Raw genomic sequence first — 16,242 nt, 5'->3', positions numbered from 1 at the left:
GCTCAAGAAAAACTCGTCCCGGGACTGAATTTAGTAGCTGGAATAGGGTGTCATTTAAGGCACAATCTGCGTGAATCAGACAGGAGTTTTCAATTAAATTGTTGTTGAATAATAATAATCTTTTATGAAGAGTTATGAGGTGAGATATATCAAGGGGTGTATTGTTTGAGACTTTGCCAAAAATGGTTTTGTTGGGAGAGTAATTATGACAATTAATTTACAGACTGGTGATGCCTGCGTTGCCACATAACTATTGAAATGCTAAAATGCTATAATTTCAATAAATAATAATAATACATTTTATTTAATGTCCCTTTCAGAAAACCCAAGGAGAGTCAGCAAGGAAGGACAGGTTTAGAATACGAGTCATGGAGGGTTTTCATTCCCATAAATACGAAGACATGAGAGGCTTGGATAAACGTTTCAATATAGCCTCAAAATATAAATGAATAAGACATTAAACATGTTTATAAATCTTCACAAATAATGAAATACCTATTTATTAATCATTTATAAATATTGTATTAACGATTATTCATCAACTATATTATTAAGTGTTGCCAGAGGTTTTCTGTGGACGCAGGAAGGATCTCTTATTACTGCTTGACAGAATGAAAACCGGGATTGAGACTACTTTCCAACAACAGGTGGTGCTATTCACTTTTTAATGGATGTGCTTGAACAAAACAGCGGAAAGCTATGCCTACAGTCAACGAGTAGGCATAGCAGCAATGGTGTGTCAATGGTGGGCATCAGTACAGCAATTGGTATTTTAAGGTAAATTAGAATACTTTTTGTCGTATAGCTAGATAATGTGTGGTGAATTATTTCAAAGCCTTTTATCTTTGCAACAACCTTTTGTCTTGGAAAACTATTCCATGCAGGCCTTGTTCTAACCCAGCACTAAAACAGCTGACTCAGCTAATTAAAGTCTTCATGGTTATTTTAATCAGGTGTTTTAGAGCATAGATGTGGAACCAAAGACTGCACACCCTGTAACTCTTCAGGATCAGCAAGGAAGGACGGGTTAGTGAGGGACCACATTTAAAAAGCACTACTAGTTTGCATACGTCACCCTCTTTCTTGAACATTGCCCCTCCCACATCACGCTTTAAAACCATCTCCTTTCTTTCCAGAGCTCTTACCTCTCGCTGAGTCAAAGCGAAAGACATTCTAATACAAGACTGGCGACATTCCTCTTAACTTGCCTTTCAGATCTCATAATGTGTATTATAACAGAAGAAAACTAATATCTCATTCGTTTCAATGAACGAGATCGCGCATCGAGACTACAGTAGGGAAGCGTCAGATTACGCTTTTTTTGGAGTGTAAAGCAGTGCAACTTTCTATCTTTTTCAAGAGGAGAGGAAAATATCGGTCTCGAGAGCATCGTGGTTCTCACTGGACCGGAGTGTCATGCTCTTAGTCAGTCAGAGGTAAATGTTCATCTACTATTATCATCTGAAGATCTGCAGTGATCAGTATTGTTGTGAAAACAAGATATTATGGTTAGAAATTCAGGGGGCTACAACCACTTGTTGGTGTGATGCATTTCATTTGGTTGTTGTTGTAATATTGTGGATATACTGTACATTTCAAAGCACTCCAGTTTTGAGGGCGAATTACTACAGTTCAGTGTTGTTGTGTGAGGATAATATTTTCCCACACCACGTCTTTCATACCACAGCTACATTAAGGCTGCGACTGGAGATTCAGAGACGATTACACGTAATAACACTTTAATAACAGTTGTAATAACTTTTTAAAAGACCTACATCGTATTAATATCAGTGTTGTCAACACCATAGCATTACATATAGAGCTGATTCATAGGATCTCTGTGGTCAAAACAGCCTTGAGCTTCAACTTGTATGAGACCATACCATTGCCTGGAAAGCATATGGATTACACTGATATAGCCTAGTAACTTCCGTGGTCCTAGTAATGTGAATATTAGGCTGATTACAGTTCTCTCCATAATGTGGTAACTGGCAAATACAGAAGATGCATTGTCTAGTTATCTATCCCCAGGGTATTTGTATTCTAATCAATCTGTCATTGAAAATAAGTCTTAGCTGCTTGTTAATGGCTTTAAGAGTTTGGCTGAAACCTTGTCCTCTCCCTACAGCTAGTTTGTTCTTCACATGTTGATTCCACTAATATTGCTTATAAAGCTATTTTGGAGTAATTCAGCACAAAATCAAGTCTGAAAACAATAAAGGCATTGGGATACAGTCAACAGCTAACAGACAGAGCTGGGGAGTTGGAGTTGCCTCAGAGGCACACAGCTGTTTGTAATTTAGGAAGGCTGTATGTTTTTTTGAGAAAAAAACGTCAGGAGTTTGGCTTGTATGACATCACTCAAAGTCAAGATGCCATTGTCTCTGGCAGAGAAGGCTTACTAATGCATTCAAGACAGGAGCTGACAATAAAGATTTTCCATTGTGTGTGAGTGCATTTAGCCTACTGCAGTGGTTCTCAACCAGCAGTACTAGCATCCCTGGGGGTACTTCGCCTATTCACGAGTAGCCTAGCTGTTAAAGCTCTTGTGCTAGTAACCATAAAGTTGCTGGTTTGAATCACTGCACAGGCAAGGTGGGAAAAAAAATGTCTCCCTTCTGCCCTTGAGCAAGGCAGTTATTGCCCAACAACAACTGTTCTCCTGCACCTCTCTGGTTCAGAGGGGTTAAATGCTAAATGTTAAATGGTTGAATGCATTCAGTTGTGCAACTGACTAGGTATCTATCCCCTTCCCTATTTGAGAATGCTTACAAGACCATAGGGTTATGCGACTGGTAAAATGCACATGAGGGGGGTGCTTCAAGGGTAGTCTGGGCAGAGAAAAACCTACTTGCTGGTACAGTAACCAAGAAAGGTTGTGAACCACTGACCATGAGCTATTGGTCTTCTGTGTTAAAAGCAGGTAATAACATTTAATCTGTCTAAGCACTCAAGATTAGAGTTGTGCAACAAAGATTAAAATAACAGTATAGAGGCATTTCAGTGCAGATAGTTCATGCAGCTTTTAGTATTGTCGTTAAGGACTAGATATCAGTCTCATTTATGTTTGACTCTTTCTTCTTCTCCCTCCCTCATCTCGAAGGATCCAATGAAAATGTCCGTCTGCACGCATGAGAACCGCAAATCCTGCCTCAGCTCAGCGTCCATGAACATCTTCCTGTTTCACAAGTCATCGTACGCGGACAGCGTCCTTACGCACCTCAACGCGCTCCGGCAGCAGCAGCTCTTCACTGATGTCCTCCTCCACGCTGGGAGACGCTCCTTCCCCTGCCACCGTGCTGTGCTGGCTGCATGCAGTCGCTACTTCCAGGTAAAGACACTGGGCTTGTTCAACGTTGCAGGTGATTTTGCAGACGACTGCTGACTGGCTGATGTACAGATGTAGGATCTTAATTTGACCAATTTCATCGCAGGAGTAAAATAATCCTGCAGGAGGAGGATATAATGAATAAAACAAATAAGTGGTAATTTCTAACAGGAAATTAGTTTTGATAGGCTACAGTAGGCTATAGTTTAGGTGTGAGCTCTAGTGAAAGAAAGGCTTTTCAGTGAATGTATGTTATTCACAAGTCTCATTTGAATTTCCTGCGTCGACAACAGAATGATCAAGTTAAGATACTACATCTGTACAAATCTCCTTGCAACATGATTATCTATCACTGTGATCATCTCCAATAGGAAAATATGACACGTTTGCCGCCATACCAATGCTAACAATGCTACTGCTAACAAGCTAACTCTTGGTGTCCCACTCTCTTTGTTCCAGGCCATGTTCAGCGGAGGTCTCCGGGAGAGCCAGGCCAGCGAGGTGGACTTCAGGGACTCAATCCACCCAGAGGTCCTGGAGCTCTTACTAGACTATGCCTACACCTCCCGGGTGGTGATCAACGAGGAGAATGCAGAGTCCCTCCTGGAGGCCGGAGACATGCTGGAGTTCCAGGACATCCGGGACGCCTGCGCTGAGTTTCTGGAGCGGAACTTGGCTACGTCCAATTGCCTGGGCATGCTGCTGCTGTCCGACGCCCACCAGTGCACCAAGCTGTCCGAGCTCTCCTGGGGAATGTGCCTCAGCAACTTCCCCACCATCTGCAAGACGGAGGACTTCCTTCAGCTGCCCAAGGACATGGTGGTGACGCTGCTGTCCCATGAAGAGTTAGAGACGGAGGACGAGAGGCTGGTCTACGAGGCCGCCCTCAACTGGGTCAACTATGACCTGGAGAGGAGGCACTGCCACCTCCCCGAGCTGCTGAGGACGGTCCGCCTGGCCCTCCTCCCCACCATCTTCCTCATGGAGAACGTGTCCACAGAGGAGCTAATCAATGCCCAGACGAAGAGCAAGGAGCTGGTGGACGAGGCCATACGCTATAAACTCAGGATCCTCCAGAACGATGGTGTGGTCAACAGCCCCCTGGCAAGGCCCAGGAAGACCAGCCACGCCCTGTTCCTCTTGGGAGGACAGACCTTCATGTGTGACAAGCTGTACCTGGTAGACCAGAAGGCCAAGGAGATCATACCCAAGGCCGACATCCCCAGCCCCAGGAAGGAGTTCAGCGCTTGCGCCATCAGCTGTAAGGTCTACGTAACCGGCGGGAGGGGCTCAGAGAACGGTGTGTCCAAAGACGTGTGGGTCTACGATACGTCCCGCGAGGAATGGTCCAAGGCGGCGCCTATGATCATCGCCCGCTTCGGCCACGGATCAGCCGAGCTCAAAAACTGCCTCTACGTGGTTGGAGGACACACAGCGGGTACAGGCTGTCTCCCCGCCTCGCCCTCTGGGTCACTCAAACAGGTCGAGAAGTACGACCCGGTTTCCAACAAGTGGTGCATGGTGGCGCCGCTGAGGGAGGGCGTGAGCAACGCGGCGGTGGTCAGTGTCAAACTCAAACTCTTCGCCTTTGGAGGAACCAGCGTCACCCACGACAAATTACCCAAGGTGCAGCTCTACGACCCGCAGGAGAATAGGTGGTCTGTCCCTGCCTCCTGCCCACAGCCCTGGCGATACACGGCCGCCGCCGTCCTCAACAACCAGATCTTTGTGATGGGCGGCGACACAGAGTTCTCGGCGTGCTCTGCCTATAAGTTCAACAGCGACAGTTACCAATGGACTAAAGTAGCAGATGTGACAGCCAAGAGGATGAGCTGCCAGGCAGTGGCATCAGGTAACAAACTGTACGTGGTGGGAGGCTACTTTGGCACTCAGCGGTGTAAGACTCTGGACTGTTACGATCCAACACTGGACGCGTGGAACAGCATCACTACCGTACCCTACTCACTCATCCCCACAGCATTCGTCTCCACCTGGAAACACCTCCCAGACTGAGGACTGGACTCAGACACAATGTCGAGTATCGGCCTCACGGTGAGTGGAATGATGGATGATAAATATTCTTGGCTCCACGGTAACGGTTGTCCGTTTGTCCGGTTGTCTGTTTGTCTCAGACAAGTACAATATTGGAATGATGACTGATATTCAGCCAGAAACACCACAGCAGTCCTCCTGCCTCACAACTCATATATCTTTCTAAATCATAGCACAGAGCTAAATAGTCATCCACTATTCAAATATGAATAAATTAATAACTACTAATAAGTAATTGGGCGCATTTAAAAACAACCAATTCCCTTTCATTCCTATATTATTATAATATTAGATGATAATGCAGGAATACAGAGGTGTCTCCTAATAGGTTGATAGACTGCAGCCATGAGAGTCGACCCAGGAACATTAGTCTACCCAGATGTTGTTATGAGAGTAGACCCAGGAACATTAGTCTACCCAGATGTTGTTATGAGAGTAGACCCAGGAACATTAGTCTACCCAGATGTTGTTATGAGAGTAGACCCAGGAACATTAGTCTACCCAGATGTTGTTATGAGAGTAGACCCAGGAATATTAGTCTACCCAGATGTTGTTATGAGAGTAGACCCAGGAACATTAGTCTACCCAGATGTTGTTATGAGAGTAGACCCAGGAACATTAGTCTACCCAGATGTTATGAGAGTCGACCCAGGAACATTAGTCTACTCAGATGTTATGAGAGTCGACCCAGGAACATTAGTCTACCCAGATGTTGTTATGAGAGTAGACCCAGGAACATTAGTCTACCCAGATGTTGTTATGAGAGTAGACCCAGGAATATTAGTCTACCCAGATGTTGTTATGAGAGTAGACCCAGGAACATTAGTCTACCCAGATGTTGTTATGAGAGTAGACCCAGGAATATTAGTCTACCCAGATGTTGTTATGAGAGTAGACCCAGGAACATTAGTCTACCCAGATGTTGTTATGAGAGTAGACCCAGGAACATTAGTCTACCCAGATGTTGTTATGAGAGTAGACCCAGGAATATTAGTCTACCCAGATGTTGTTATGAGAGTAGACCCAGGAACATTAGTCTACCCAGATGTTGTTATGAGAGTAGACCCAGGAACATTAGTCTACCCAGATGTTATGAGAGTCGACCCAGGAACATTAGTCTACTCAGATGTTATGAGAGTCGACCCAGGAACATTAGTCTACCCAGATGTTGTTATGAGAGTAGACCCAGGAGCATTAGCCTACCCAGATGTTGTTATGAGAGTAGACCCAGTATTATTAGTCTACTCAGATGTTATGAGAGTCGACCCAGGAACATTAGTCTACCCAGATGTTGTTATGAGAGTAGACCCAGGAACATTAGTCTACCCAGATGTTGTTATGAGAGTAGACCCAGGAATATTAGTCTACCCAGATGTTGTTATGAGAGTAGACCCAGGAACATTAGTCTACCCAGATGTTGTTATGAGAGTAGACCCAGGAATATTAGTCTACCCAGATGTTGTTATGAGAGTAGACCCAGGAACATTAGTCTACCCAGATGTTGTTATGAGAGTAGACCCAGGAACATTAGTCTACCCAGATGTTGTTATGAGAGTAGACCCAGGAATATTAGTCTACCCAGATGTTGTTATGAGAGTAGACCCAGGAACATTAGTCTACCCAGATGTTGTTATGAGAGTAGACCCAGGAACATTAGTCTACCCAGATGTTATGAGAGTCGACCCAGGAACATTAGTCTACTCAGATGTTATGAGAGTCGACCCAGGAACATTAGTCTACCCAGATGTTGTTATGAGAGTAGACCCAGGAGCATTAGCCTACCCAGATGTTGTTATGAGAGTAGACCCAGTATTATTAGCCTACTCAGATGTTATGAGAGTCGACCCAGGAACATTAGCCTACCCAGATGTTGTTATGAGAGTAGACCCAGGAACATTAGTCTACCCAGATGTTATGAGAGTCGACCCAGGAACATTAGTCTACTCAGATGTTATGAGAGTCGACCCAGGAACATTAGCCTACCCAGATGTTGTTATGAGAGTAGACCCAGGAGCATTAGCCTACCCAGATATTGTTATGAGAGTAGACCCAGGAACATTAGTCTACCCAGATGTTGTTTTGAGAGTAGACCCCAGGAAAATTTGTTTACCCAGATGTTGTTATAAGAGTCGACCCAGGAACATTAGTCTACCCAGATGTTGTTATGAGTGGGAAGAGCAGGTAGAGTGGGAGGGACGTGTGGAGGCAGTGATTTGTGCTAGGTCAGTACAGTGGGACTAGGTAGAGAAGTTTAGATGGGAAGTCTATGGTGGTGGCCCACATTGTTTATTGAAGTAGAAGCCTGATGTCTGTTTGAAAGGCCTGGGTGGGCTGAAACCCATGGGCTTGCACTGTGGTGTGTGTGGAGGGGGAGGGTCATAGCTCTGGTCTGATAGAAAGCAGAGGGGAGTGGAGTGGTGGTCTTTGTCTTCTAAGGAATGCTTCTCTCTCTTTCTCTCTCTCTTTCTCTTACCATACAGCTCTCTATTGTCCAACCTGTTTGATTAGAATTGGGATAAAGGGACATGGTGGTGGTAGGCAGCGCAGGCCTGGAATGCTTGTCAGTGGTCATTGGCTGACCCCCTAAGGTCGATGTCCACGCCCCCATGGAAATCTAATTAACATATTTAAAAAATCCGCATTAAAATCAGTTAGTTGAATTATTATCTATTTTTTTAAATTTAACTAGGTAATCCAGTTAAGAACAAATTCTTATTTACAATGACTGCCTACCCCGGCCAAACCTGGACCAATTGTGTGCCGCCCTATGGAACTCCCAATCATGGCCGGATGTGATACAGCCTGAATTCGAACCAGGGACTGTAGTGACGCCTCATGCACTGAGATGCAGTGCCTTAAACCGCTGCACCACTCGGGAGCCCTAATCTAGTTTAAGCTAGAGATATCTGTTTTTCTCTATGACCTCCACAACCGTCTTGGGACTCGTCTGAAGTCAGTACAGTCGATTTGCCAACTTCTGTCTGTAGCGTCTGAACAGTTTGGGCTACACACTAATTATGACCCCTCTGTGTAAAAGTGAGACTCTCATGAACACATACAGTGATTTGCGAAAGTATTCACCCCCCTTGGCATTTTTCCTATTTTGTTGTCTTACAACCTGTAATTAAAATGGATTATTTGGGGGTTTGTATCATTTGATTTACTCAACATACTTACCACTTTGAAGATGCAAAATATTTTTTATAGTGACACAAACAAGAAACAAGACAAAAAAAACAGAACTTGAGCGCGCATAACTATTCACCCCCCCCATCTTTTTTTAAAACAATGACATATATCTTAGTAGGTCGTCCACTCCCCCCTTGCCCCAGCTCAGACAGGGCTTACACTCTTACAGGTTAATGACTGTTGTCCCTGGCCTTTCCCACAATGGAAGATGGAGGTGGTTTAATGAAAAGTCTCCCTTCCAAGAAACCTACTTCCAGTAAATGGTATGTGTTGTAATACAACTCTAGACACTATCAACCACTGCCGACATTAAATCTGTTTTAAAGTAAAGTTCACAGGAACCAACATTTTATTTCATAACATACCCAAGAGGTCGTTCAAAAATATGATCAATAGGAAGAGAATAACAGATATATCCACTGCCACATGTGCATTTTTGGCATGTCTCTAACCATGAGTCCTTATGGGTTATTTTGAAGTCCAAAAACAAGTGGAATTCACGTACATTTTCGCAGACGCCCTTATCCAGAGAAACTTACAGGAGATATTTCTCCCATTCAACCAGATCTGTTAAGCTGAGTCCATCCGTGGGAAGTCCATAAGTGCTCCATACCTTTTTCCAGGTTTTTTCATAGGGAACTCCATAGCAACATGATGTGCAATGTGCAGCCTGTGGAATGTTGCCCACCTAGGTAGCTAAGGCAGTAAATGTTGGAGCGGTGGAGTGGTGAGGGAAAGTCTCTCTCTCCCTCTTTATCTCTCTCTCTTTATCTCTCTCTCTCCCTCTTTATATCTCTCTCTCCCTCTTTATCTCTCTCTCTCTCCCTCTTTATCTCTCTCTCTCCCTCTTTATCTCTCTCTCTCTCCCTCTTTATATCTCTCTCTCCCTCTTTATCTCTCTCTCTCCCTCTTTATCTCTCTCTCTCCCTCTTTATCTCTCTCTCTCCCTCTTTATCTCTCTCTCTCTCTCTCCCTCCTTATCTCTCTCTCTCCCTCTTTATCTCTCTCTCTCTCTCTCCCTCCTTATCTCTCTCTCTCTCCCTCCTTATCTCTCTCTCTCCCTCTTTATCTCTCTCTCTCCCTCCTTATCTCTCTCTCTCTCCCTCCTTATCTCTCTCTCTCTCCCTCTTTATCTCTCTCTCTCTCTTTATCTCTCTCTCTCTCTCTCCCTCTTTATCTCTCTCTCTCTCTCTCCCTCCTTATTTCTCTCTCTCTCCCTCTTTATCTCTCTCTCTCACTCTTTCTCTCTCACTCTTTCTCTCTCCCTTTTCTTTCCTTTGTAGAGTTGGATTCAATCCGTAGCGTTGATGTTCAGCGTTATAGTGCGATTGAAATTTGAAGGTAAATTCCGATTGAGCAGACATATGCAGCATTTACGGAGAATGCTATTTTCCGCTGTCGCAGGAACATTGCCTTTAAATGTCAATCGCGCTACAACGCAGATCTTCAGCACTACAGATTGAAGTTCTTTTTATCTTCATTTTCATTCTCTCTGTAGTCTCTCCATCACCAGCTTAAGACTTCACTTAGTCCTGCATGTTGGAGCTCAAAGTCAAAGATTCTCACTGTATCCTGCAATCACACCTGCAACCCTGTACAACCCTGACTATTAAACACCCTGAATTTGAAAAGGTTTTTTGACTTCAATCTTGTCCTTTGTTATTCTCTAATTATCCTTGCTTTAACCTTCTATGTGGAAGCAAAACATACTGTAGATACTGTAGGTGTTATTTAGGTGGGAATATTGTTTAATCAAGCTCTCATACGGTGTGATTTAGGTGTAAGTATTGTTTAATCAAGCTCTTATACAGTGTGAGTATTGTTTAATCAAGCTCACATTGTGTGATTTATGTGTGAATACTGTTTAATCAAGCTCTCACAATAATTAAATCAGACATATAGATGGTTAGTAGATGGTTTGTTTGCCTCTGGTCTTACATTGACTCACCTCTTGGAAACAATGAGAAGGCTAGGAATGTGAATAGGTGAACTCACCTACAACTGTTATGTTGAAGAAGTATAATTAAACGAAATGATGACCTTTACTCTATAAAAAAAAAACACTTTGATTTGCCTGACCTTTATTTTCTCTTGTCTCTCTAGGCCTCGTCGCTATACTGGATTATCTATTCGATTAAAGACTGTGAAGGTGCCAGATATTCAATGTGAGGAGGGCAAGAAAGCTTTACCGTTTAACATGAAGGACTGCATGCAGGTGGACTATCTTATTGGAGTAAAGAAACCTGTGGTGTTTACATGAAGGATGAATATAATATATCTCTACTTTATATTCCTTCATTTGTGTTTCCTTATTTGACTTTAAAGACTATTTAATAACTCAATCATTCCTAATATGTTGTGGGCCTAGTGTATTTGGAGCAATCAAGCCACTTAGACAGTGTTTACACAATTCTGGTCTTTAGTGCAATTATTGTCAAAAGAGCTGATCTGATTTGGTCAAAATACCAATGAATGGAAAGAGAATAAGAATTGGGCTGACTGTAAATGCAGCCGATGTCACGTGGATTCTCACAAGTGAGGTAGGTAGACTAGGTGAAAAATCTGTTGACGTGCCCTTGAGCAAGGTACTGATTGCTCCTGTAAGTTTCTCTGCATAAGGGCGTCTGCTAAAATGTAAGTGAATTCCAGTTGTTTTTTGGACTTCAAAATAACCCATAAGGACTCATGGTTAGAGACATGCCAAAAATGCACATGTGGCAGTGGAGAGATCAGAAATCGACTGTGTTGTTACTGACATGCAACTGTGGGACAAGACCAGTAAAAGAGGAGGAAAGTAGAAGCAGAGAAGAACCTCACAATCCCTGGCAGGTCATGTAGGAGAAATGTACTGAACATGTTCTTTCTCCTTTATAAGGGAAGGGGTATTTACCTTACGCAGGGACTCATTCTATTGTTTGAACTGGATGATTTTTTAACTTATTGTGTTTTTTATTTTTGCTGCATGTATTCTGTAACAAAATTATGTCACTTTGTTGCCTTTTTCTATGGTATTTTTTTTGTGTGTGATTTTACTGCTTCGAGATTGAATAATTGTTTGCACATGTATGCCTCTGATCTGGGAGTATCCCCATTCCTTGTAGACATGGTAGAAGAGGAGCTGCCTCTGATCTGGGAGTATCCCCATTCCTTGTAGACATGGTAGAAGAGGAGCTGCCTCTGATCTGGGAGTATCCCCATTCCTTGTAGACATGGTAGAAGAGGAGCTGCCTCTGATCTGGGAGTATCCCCATTCCTTGTAGACATGGTAGAAGAGGAGCTGCCTCTGATCTGGGAGTATCCCCATTCCTTGTAGACATGGTAGAAGAGGAGCTGCCTCTGATCTGGGAGTATCCCCATTCCTTGTAGACATGGTAGAAGAGGAGCTGCCTCTGATCTGGGAGTATCCCCATTCCTTGTAGACATGGTAGAAGAGGAGCTGCCTCTGATCTGGGAGTATCCCCATTCCTTGTAGACATGGTAGAAGAGGAGCTGCCTCTGATCTGGGAGTATCCCCATTCCTTGTAGACATGGTAGAAGAGGAGCTTCCTCTGATCTGGGAGTATCCCCATTCCTTGTAGACATGGTAGAAGAGGAGCTGCCTCTGATCTGGGAGTATCCCCATTCCTTGTAGACATGGTAGAAGAGGAGCTTCCTCTGATCTGGGAGTATCCCCAATCCTTGTAGACATGGTAGAAGAGGAGCTTCCTCTGATCTGGGAGTATCCCCATTCCTTGTAGACATGGTAGAAGAGGAGCTGCCTCTGATCTGGGAGTATCCCCATTCCTTGTAGACATGGTAGAAGAGGAGCTTCCTCTGATCGGGGAGTATCCCCATTCCTTGTAGACATGGTAGAAGAGGAGATGCCTCTGATCTGGGAGTATCCCCATTCCTTGTAGACATGGTAGAAGAGGAGCTTCCTCTGATCTGGGAGTATCCCCATTCCTTGTAGACATGGTAGAAGAGGAGATGCCTCTGACCTGGGAGTATCCCCATTCCTTGTAGACATGGTAGAAGAGGAGCTGCCTCTGATCTGGGAGTATCCCCATTCCTTGTAGACATGGTAGAAGAGGAGCTGCCTCTGCTTTTCATTTAACTGGAGGCTTGCCAAATAAAATGGAGACCCTGAAGAGATATTGTAGGTTTAGCTAAGCAACAAATGGCACCCTATTCCCTATATAGTGCACTACTATTGACCAGAGCCCTATTCCCTATATAGTGGTACTACTATAGACCAGAGCCCTATTCCCTATATAGTGCACTACTATAGACCAGAGCCCTATTCCCTATATAGTGCACTACTATAGACCAGAGCCCTATTCCCTATATAGTGGTACTACTATAGACCAGAGCCCTATTCCCTATATAGTGCACTACTATAGACCAGAGCCCTATTCCCTATATAGTGGTACTACTATAGACCAGAGCCCTATTCCCTATATAGCGCACTACTATTGACCAGAGCTCTATGTCAAAAGTTGCGCACTATATAGGGAATAGGGCTCTGGTCTATAGTAGTACCACTATATAGGGAATAGGGCTCTGGTCTATAGTAGTGCACTATATAGGGAATAGGGCTCTGGTCTATAGTAGTACCACTATATAGGGAATAGGGCTCTGGTCTATAGTAGTGCACTATATAGGGCAGAGGGCTCCATTTCAGACGCTGCCATAGTCTTCAGTGTGCAGGTTGCTCTCCAGTTCAGTGGTTGGCTCACTGTCTCTAGAACATAAAGGCTATGAGATGTTTTAAGACCTCACCATAATAAAGACACGTCTTGTTATTAAAGTACACAAAAAGAGAAAAGAAAAACTCTCTGATGTCCTACTGTATCCATAACATCGTAATCATTCTAAAGGCTGAGTGTTAAAAGTATTAGGAATACAAATTGTGACCAAGGGAGAATGGTTCAGCCTGAAATGTACTGCACAGGGCATCTTTAACTGGGGAGCCTAATGCTTTGGTCTGTTTCACTGTCCTGTTTCACTGTCTCTGTGTTGCAGTGTGTTTCAGCTTGGTATTTCTGTGATCACACCCCTCTCCAGCACGTTCCTACTACGGGCAGGGTTCACGTTGATATGCAGTTGACATGGCTTAATATTGAAATCCATGAGCCTGAATCTAGATTCTAACAGTCTGCATCTTGTCAAAAAGTCTGAAGACACTCAATCTCAGCCTACCCACTAAGCCAGTTAGTTACCCTACCCAATAACCCAGTTATCCTACCCACTAACCCAGTTAGTTACCTACCCACTAACCCAGTTAGTTACCCTACCCACTAACCCAGTTACCCTACCCACTAACCCAGTTAGTTACCCTACCCAATAACCCAGTTACCCTACCCACTAACCCAGTTAGTTACCCTACCCACTAACCCAGTTACCCTACCCACTAACCCAGTTAGTTACCTACCCACTAAGCCAGTTACCCTACCCAATAACCCAGTCACCCTACCCACTAACTCAGTTAGTTACCCTACCCACTAACCCAGTTACCCTACCCAATAACCCAGTCACCCTACCCACTAACCCAGTTAGTTACCCTACCCACTAACCCAGTTACCCTACCCACTAACCCAGTTAGTTACCTACCCACTAACCCAGTTAGTTACCCTACCCAATAACCCAGTTACCCTACCCAATAACCCAGTCACCCTACCCACTAACCCAGTTAGTTACCCTACCCACTAACCCAGTTACCCTACCCACTAACCCAGTTAGTTACCTACCCACTAACCCAGTTAGTTACCCTACCCAATAACCCAGTTATCCTACCCACTAACCCAGTTACCCTACCCACTAACTCAGTTAGTTACCCTACCCACTAACCCAGTTACCCTACCCAATAACCCAGTCACCCTACCCACTAACCCAGTTAGTTACCCTACCCAATAACCCAGTCACCCTACCCAATAACCCAGTCACCCTACCCAATAACCCAGTCACCCTACCCAATAACCCAGTCACCCTACCCAATAACCCAGTTAGTTACCCTACCCAATAACCCAGTCACCCTACCCAATAACCCAGTCACCCTACCCAATAACCCAGTCACCCTACCCAATAACCCAGTCACCCTACCCAATAACCCAGTCACCCTACCCAATAACCCAGTCACCCTACCCAATAACCCAGTCACCCTACCCAATAACCCAGTCACCCTACCCAATAACCCAGTCACCCTACCCAATAACCCAGTCACCCTACCCAATAACCCAGTCACCCTACCCAATAACCCAGTCACCCTACCCAATAATTTTTTTCTGTAGATGCATCTCAATCCATGTCACACTTCCACATCTCACAAATACGTACATGTAGGTTGCAACCATCACACAACACATCACAACCATCACACAACACATCGCAACCATCACACAACACATCGCAACCATCACACAACACATCGCAACCATCACACAACACATCGCAACCATCACACAACACATCGCAACCATCACACAACACATCCGAACAATCACACAACACATCCGAACCATCACACAACACATCGCAACCATCACACAACACATCGCAACCATCACCCAACACATCCGAACCATCACACAACACATCGCAACATCACACAACACATCGCAACCATCACACAACACATCGCAACCATCACCCAACACATCGCAACCATCACACAACACATCGCAACCATCACACAACACATCGCAACCATCACCCCACAAAAAAGTTGGGTATTCGGCCCCCTTGGGTATTCGGCCCCCTTGGGTATTCGGCCCCCTTGGGTATTCGGCCCCCTTGAACTTTGCGACATTTTGCCACATTTCAGGCTTCAAACATAAAGATATAAAACAGTTTTTTTTTGTGAAGAATCAACAACAAGTGGGACACAATCATGAAGTGGAACGACATTTATTGGATATTTCAAACTTTTTAAACTTTCGCAAGGCACTGTATGTATATATATGTTTAAAAAATCATAATGTGAAATGCTAATATCTAATAAACATAAGAGTTTATTTTCTCTTCTACTGTAAATGTATCTGGAACAATATTTCACACGGTAGGATTATATTTTCCATTGTCTTACGTCTGTTGTTTAACCTGTTGTGAGTATGATCTATTGAATGCTTCTTCTGGGTGCAGTCCTACTAGTCATAAACAAATGAAATACCAATGGCCTCAAATCATTTCACAAATGTTTTCGTTGGAATGCTTTATAATCTCATGTGAACACACAAAAGGTTTTTATGCGTTAAGCTTACGGAAGGAGACCATTCTGAGGTTTCTCACCTGTCTAAAACTCGCTGGTTTCGTCCCAATTGGTAACCTGCCAGATGCCTTGGTCAAAAGTGGTCCACTATGTAGGGAATAGGGTGCCCTTTGGGATGAATCCACGGTGACAGGAGGAAGATGGGCGCTAACATCACATTCCTATAACACAACACAACATACTAAAGATGTCAGGAAGAGGTAGACATGCCAGTTTAATTGTAGGTTAGGCTAAGACACGCATGGACACACACACACACACACACACACACACACACTCCACCCTTCTTTGCAGGAACAGAGTAAAGCAACTGCGAATATGAAACAGAGTCAGGAACTGCTGCATCATTCCAGACTTGACTACCTGTTCTAGAGCTCAGTTATTTTACCTCATGGATCACGTGTGTGACTCATGCAGAAATACAAGGCTG

At 44.0% G+C, this 16,242-nt stretch overlaps 1 protein-coding gene across 1 annotated transcript; it reads left to right on the top strand.

The window, feature by feature from the left end:
* The first annotated feature begins 1,142 nt into the window (after positions 1-1,142).
* LOC109896215 (ectoderm-neural cortex protein 1) lies at positions 1,143-12,822 on the top strand. The gene is made up of 4 exons (XM_020490517.2): positions 1,143-1,436; positions 3,104-3,331; positions 3,788-5,380; positions 10,673-12,822. The coding sequence occupies exons 2-3, from the start codon at positions 3,110-3,112 to the stop codon at positions 5,339-5,341; spliced, it is 1,776 nt and encodes a 591-aa protein (XP_020346106.1). The 5' UTR covers positions 1,143-1,436; positions 3,104-3,109; the 3' UTR covers positions 5,342-5,380; positions 10,673-12,822.
* Positions 12,823-16,242: the final 3,420 nt, after the last annotated feature.

The sequence above is a fragment of the Oncorhynchus kisutch genome, linkage group LG8 (assembly GCF_002021735.2).
Source record: "Oncorhynchus kisutch isolate 150728-3 linkage group LG8, Okis_V2, whole genome shotgun sequence".
Classification (NCBI taxonomy): Eukaryota; Metazoa; Chordata; class Actinopteri; order Salmoniformes; family Salmonidae; genus Oncorhynchus; species Oncorhynchus kisutch.
This window is presented reverse-complemented; position numbering and strand designations above follow the sequence as displayed.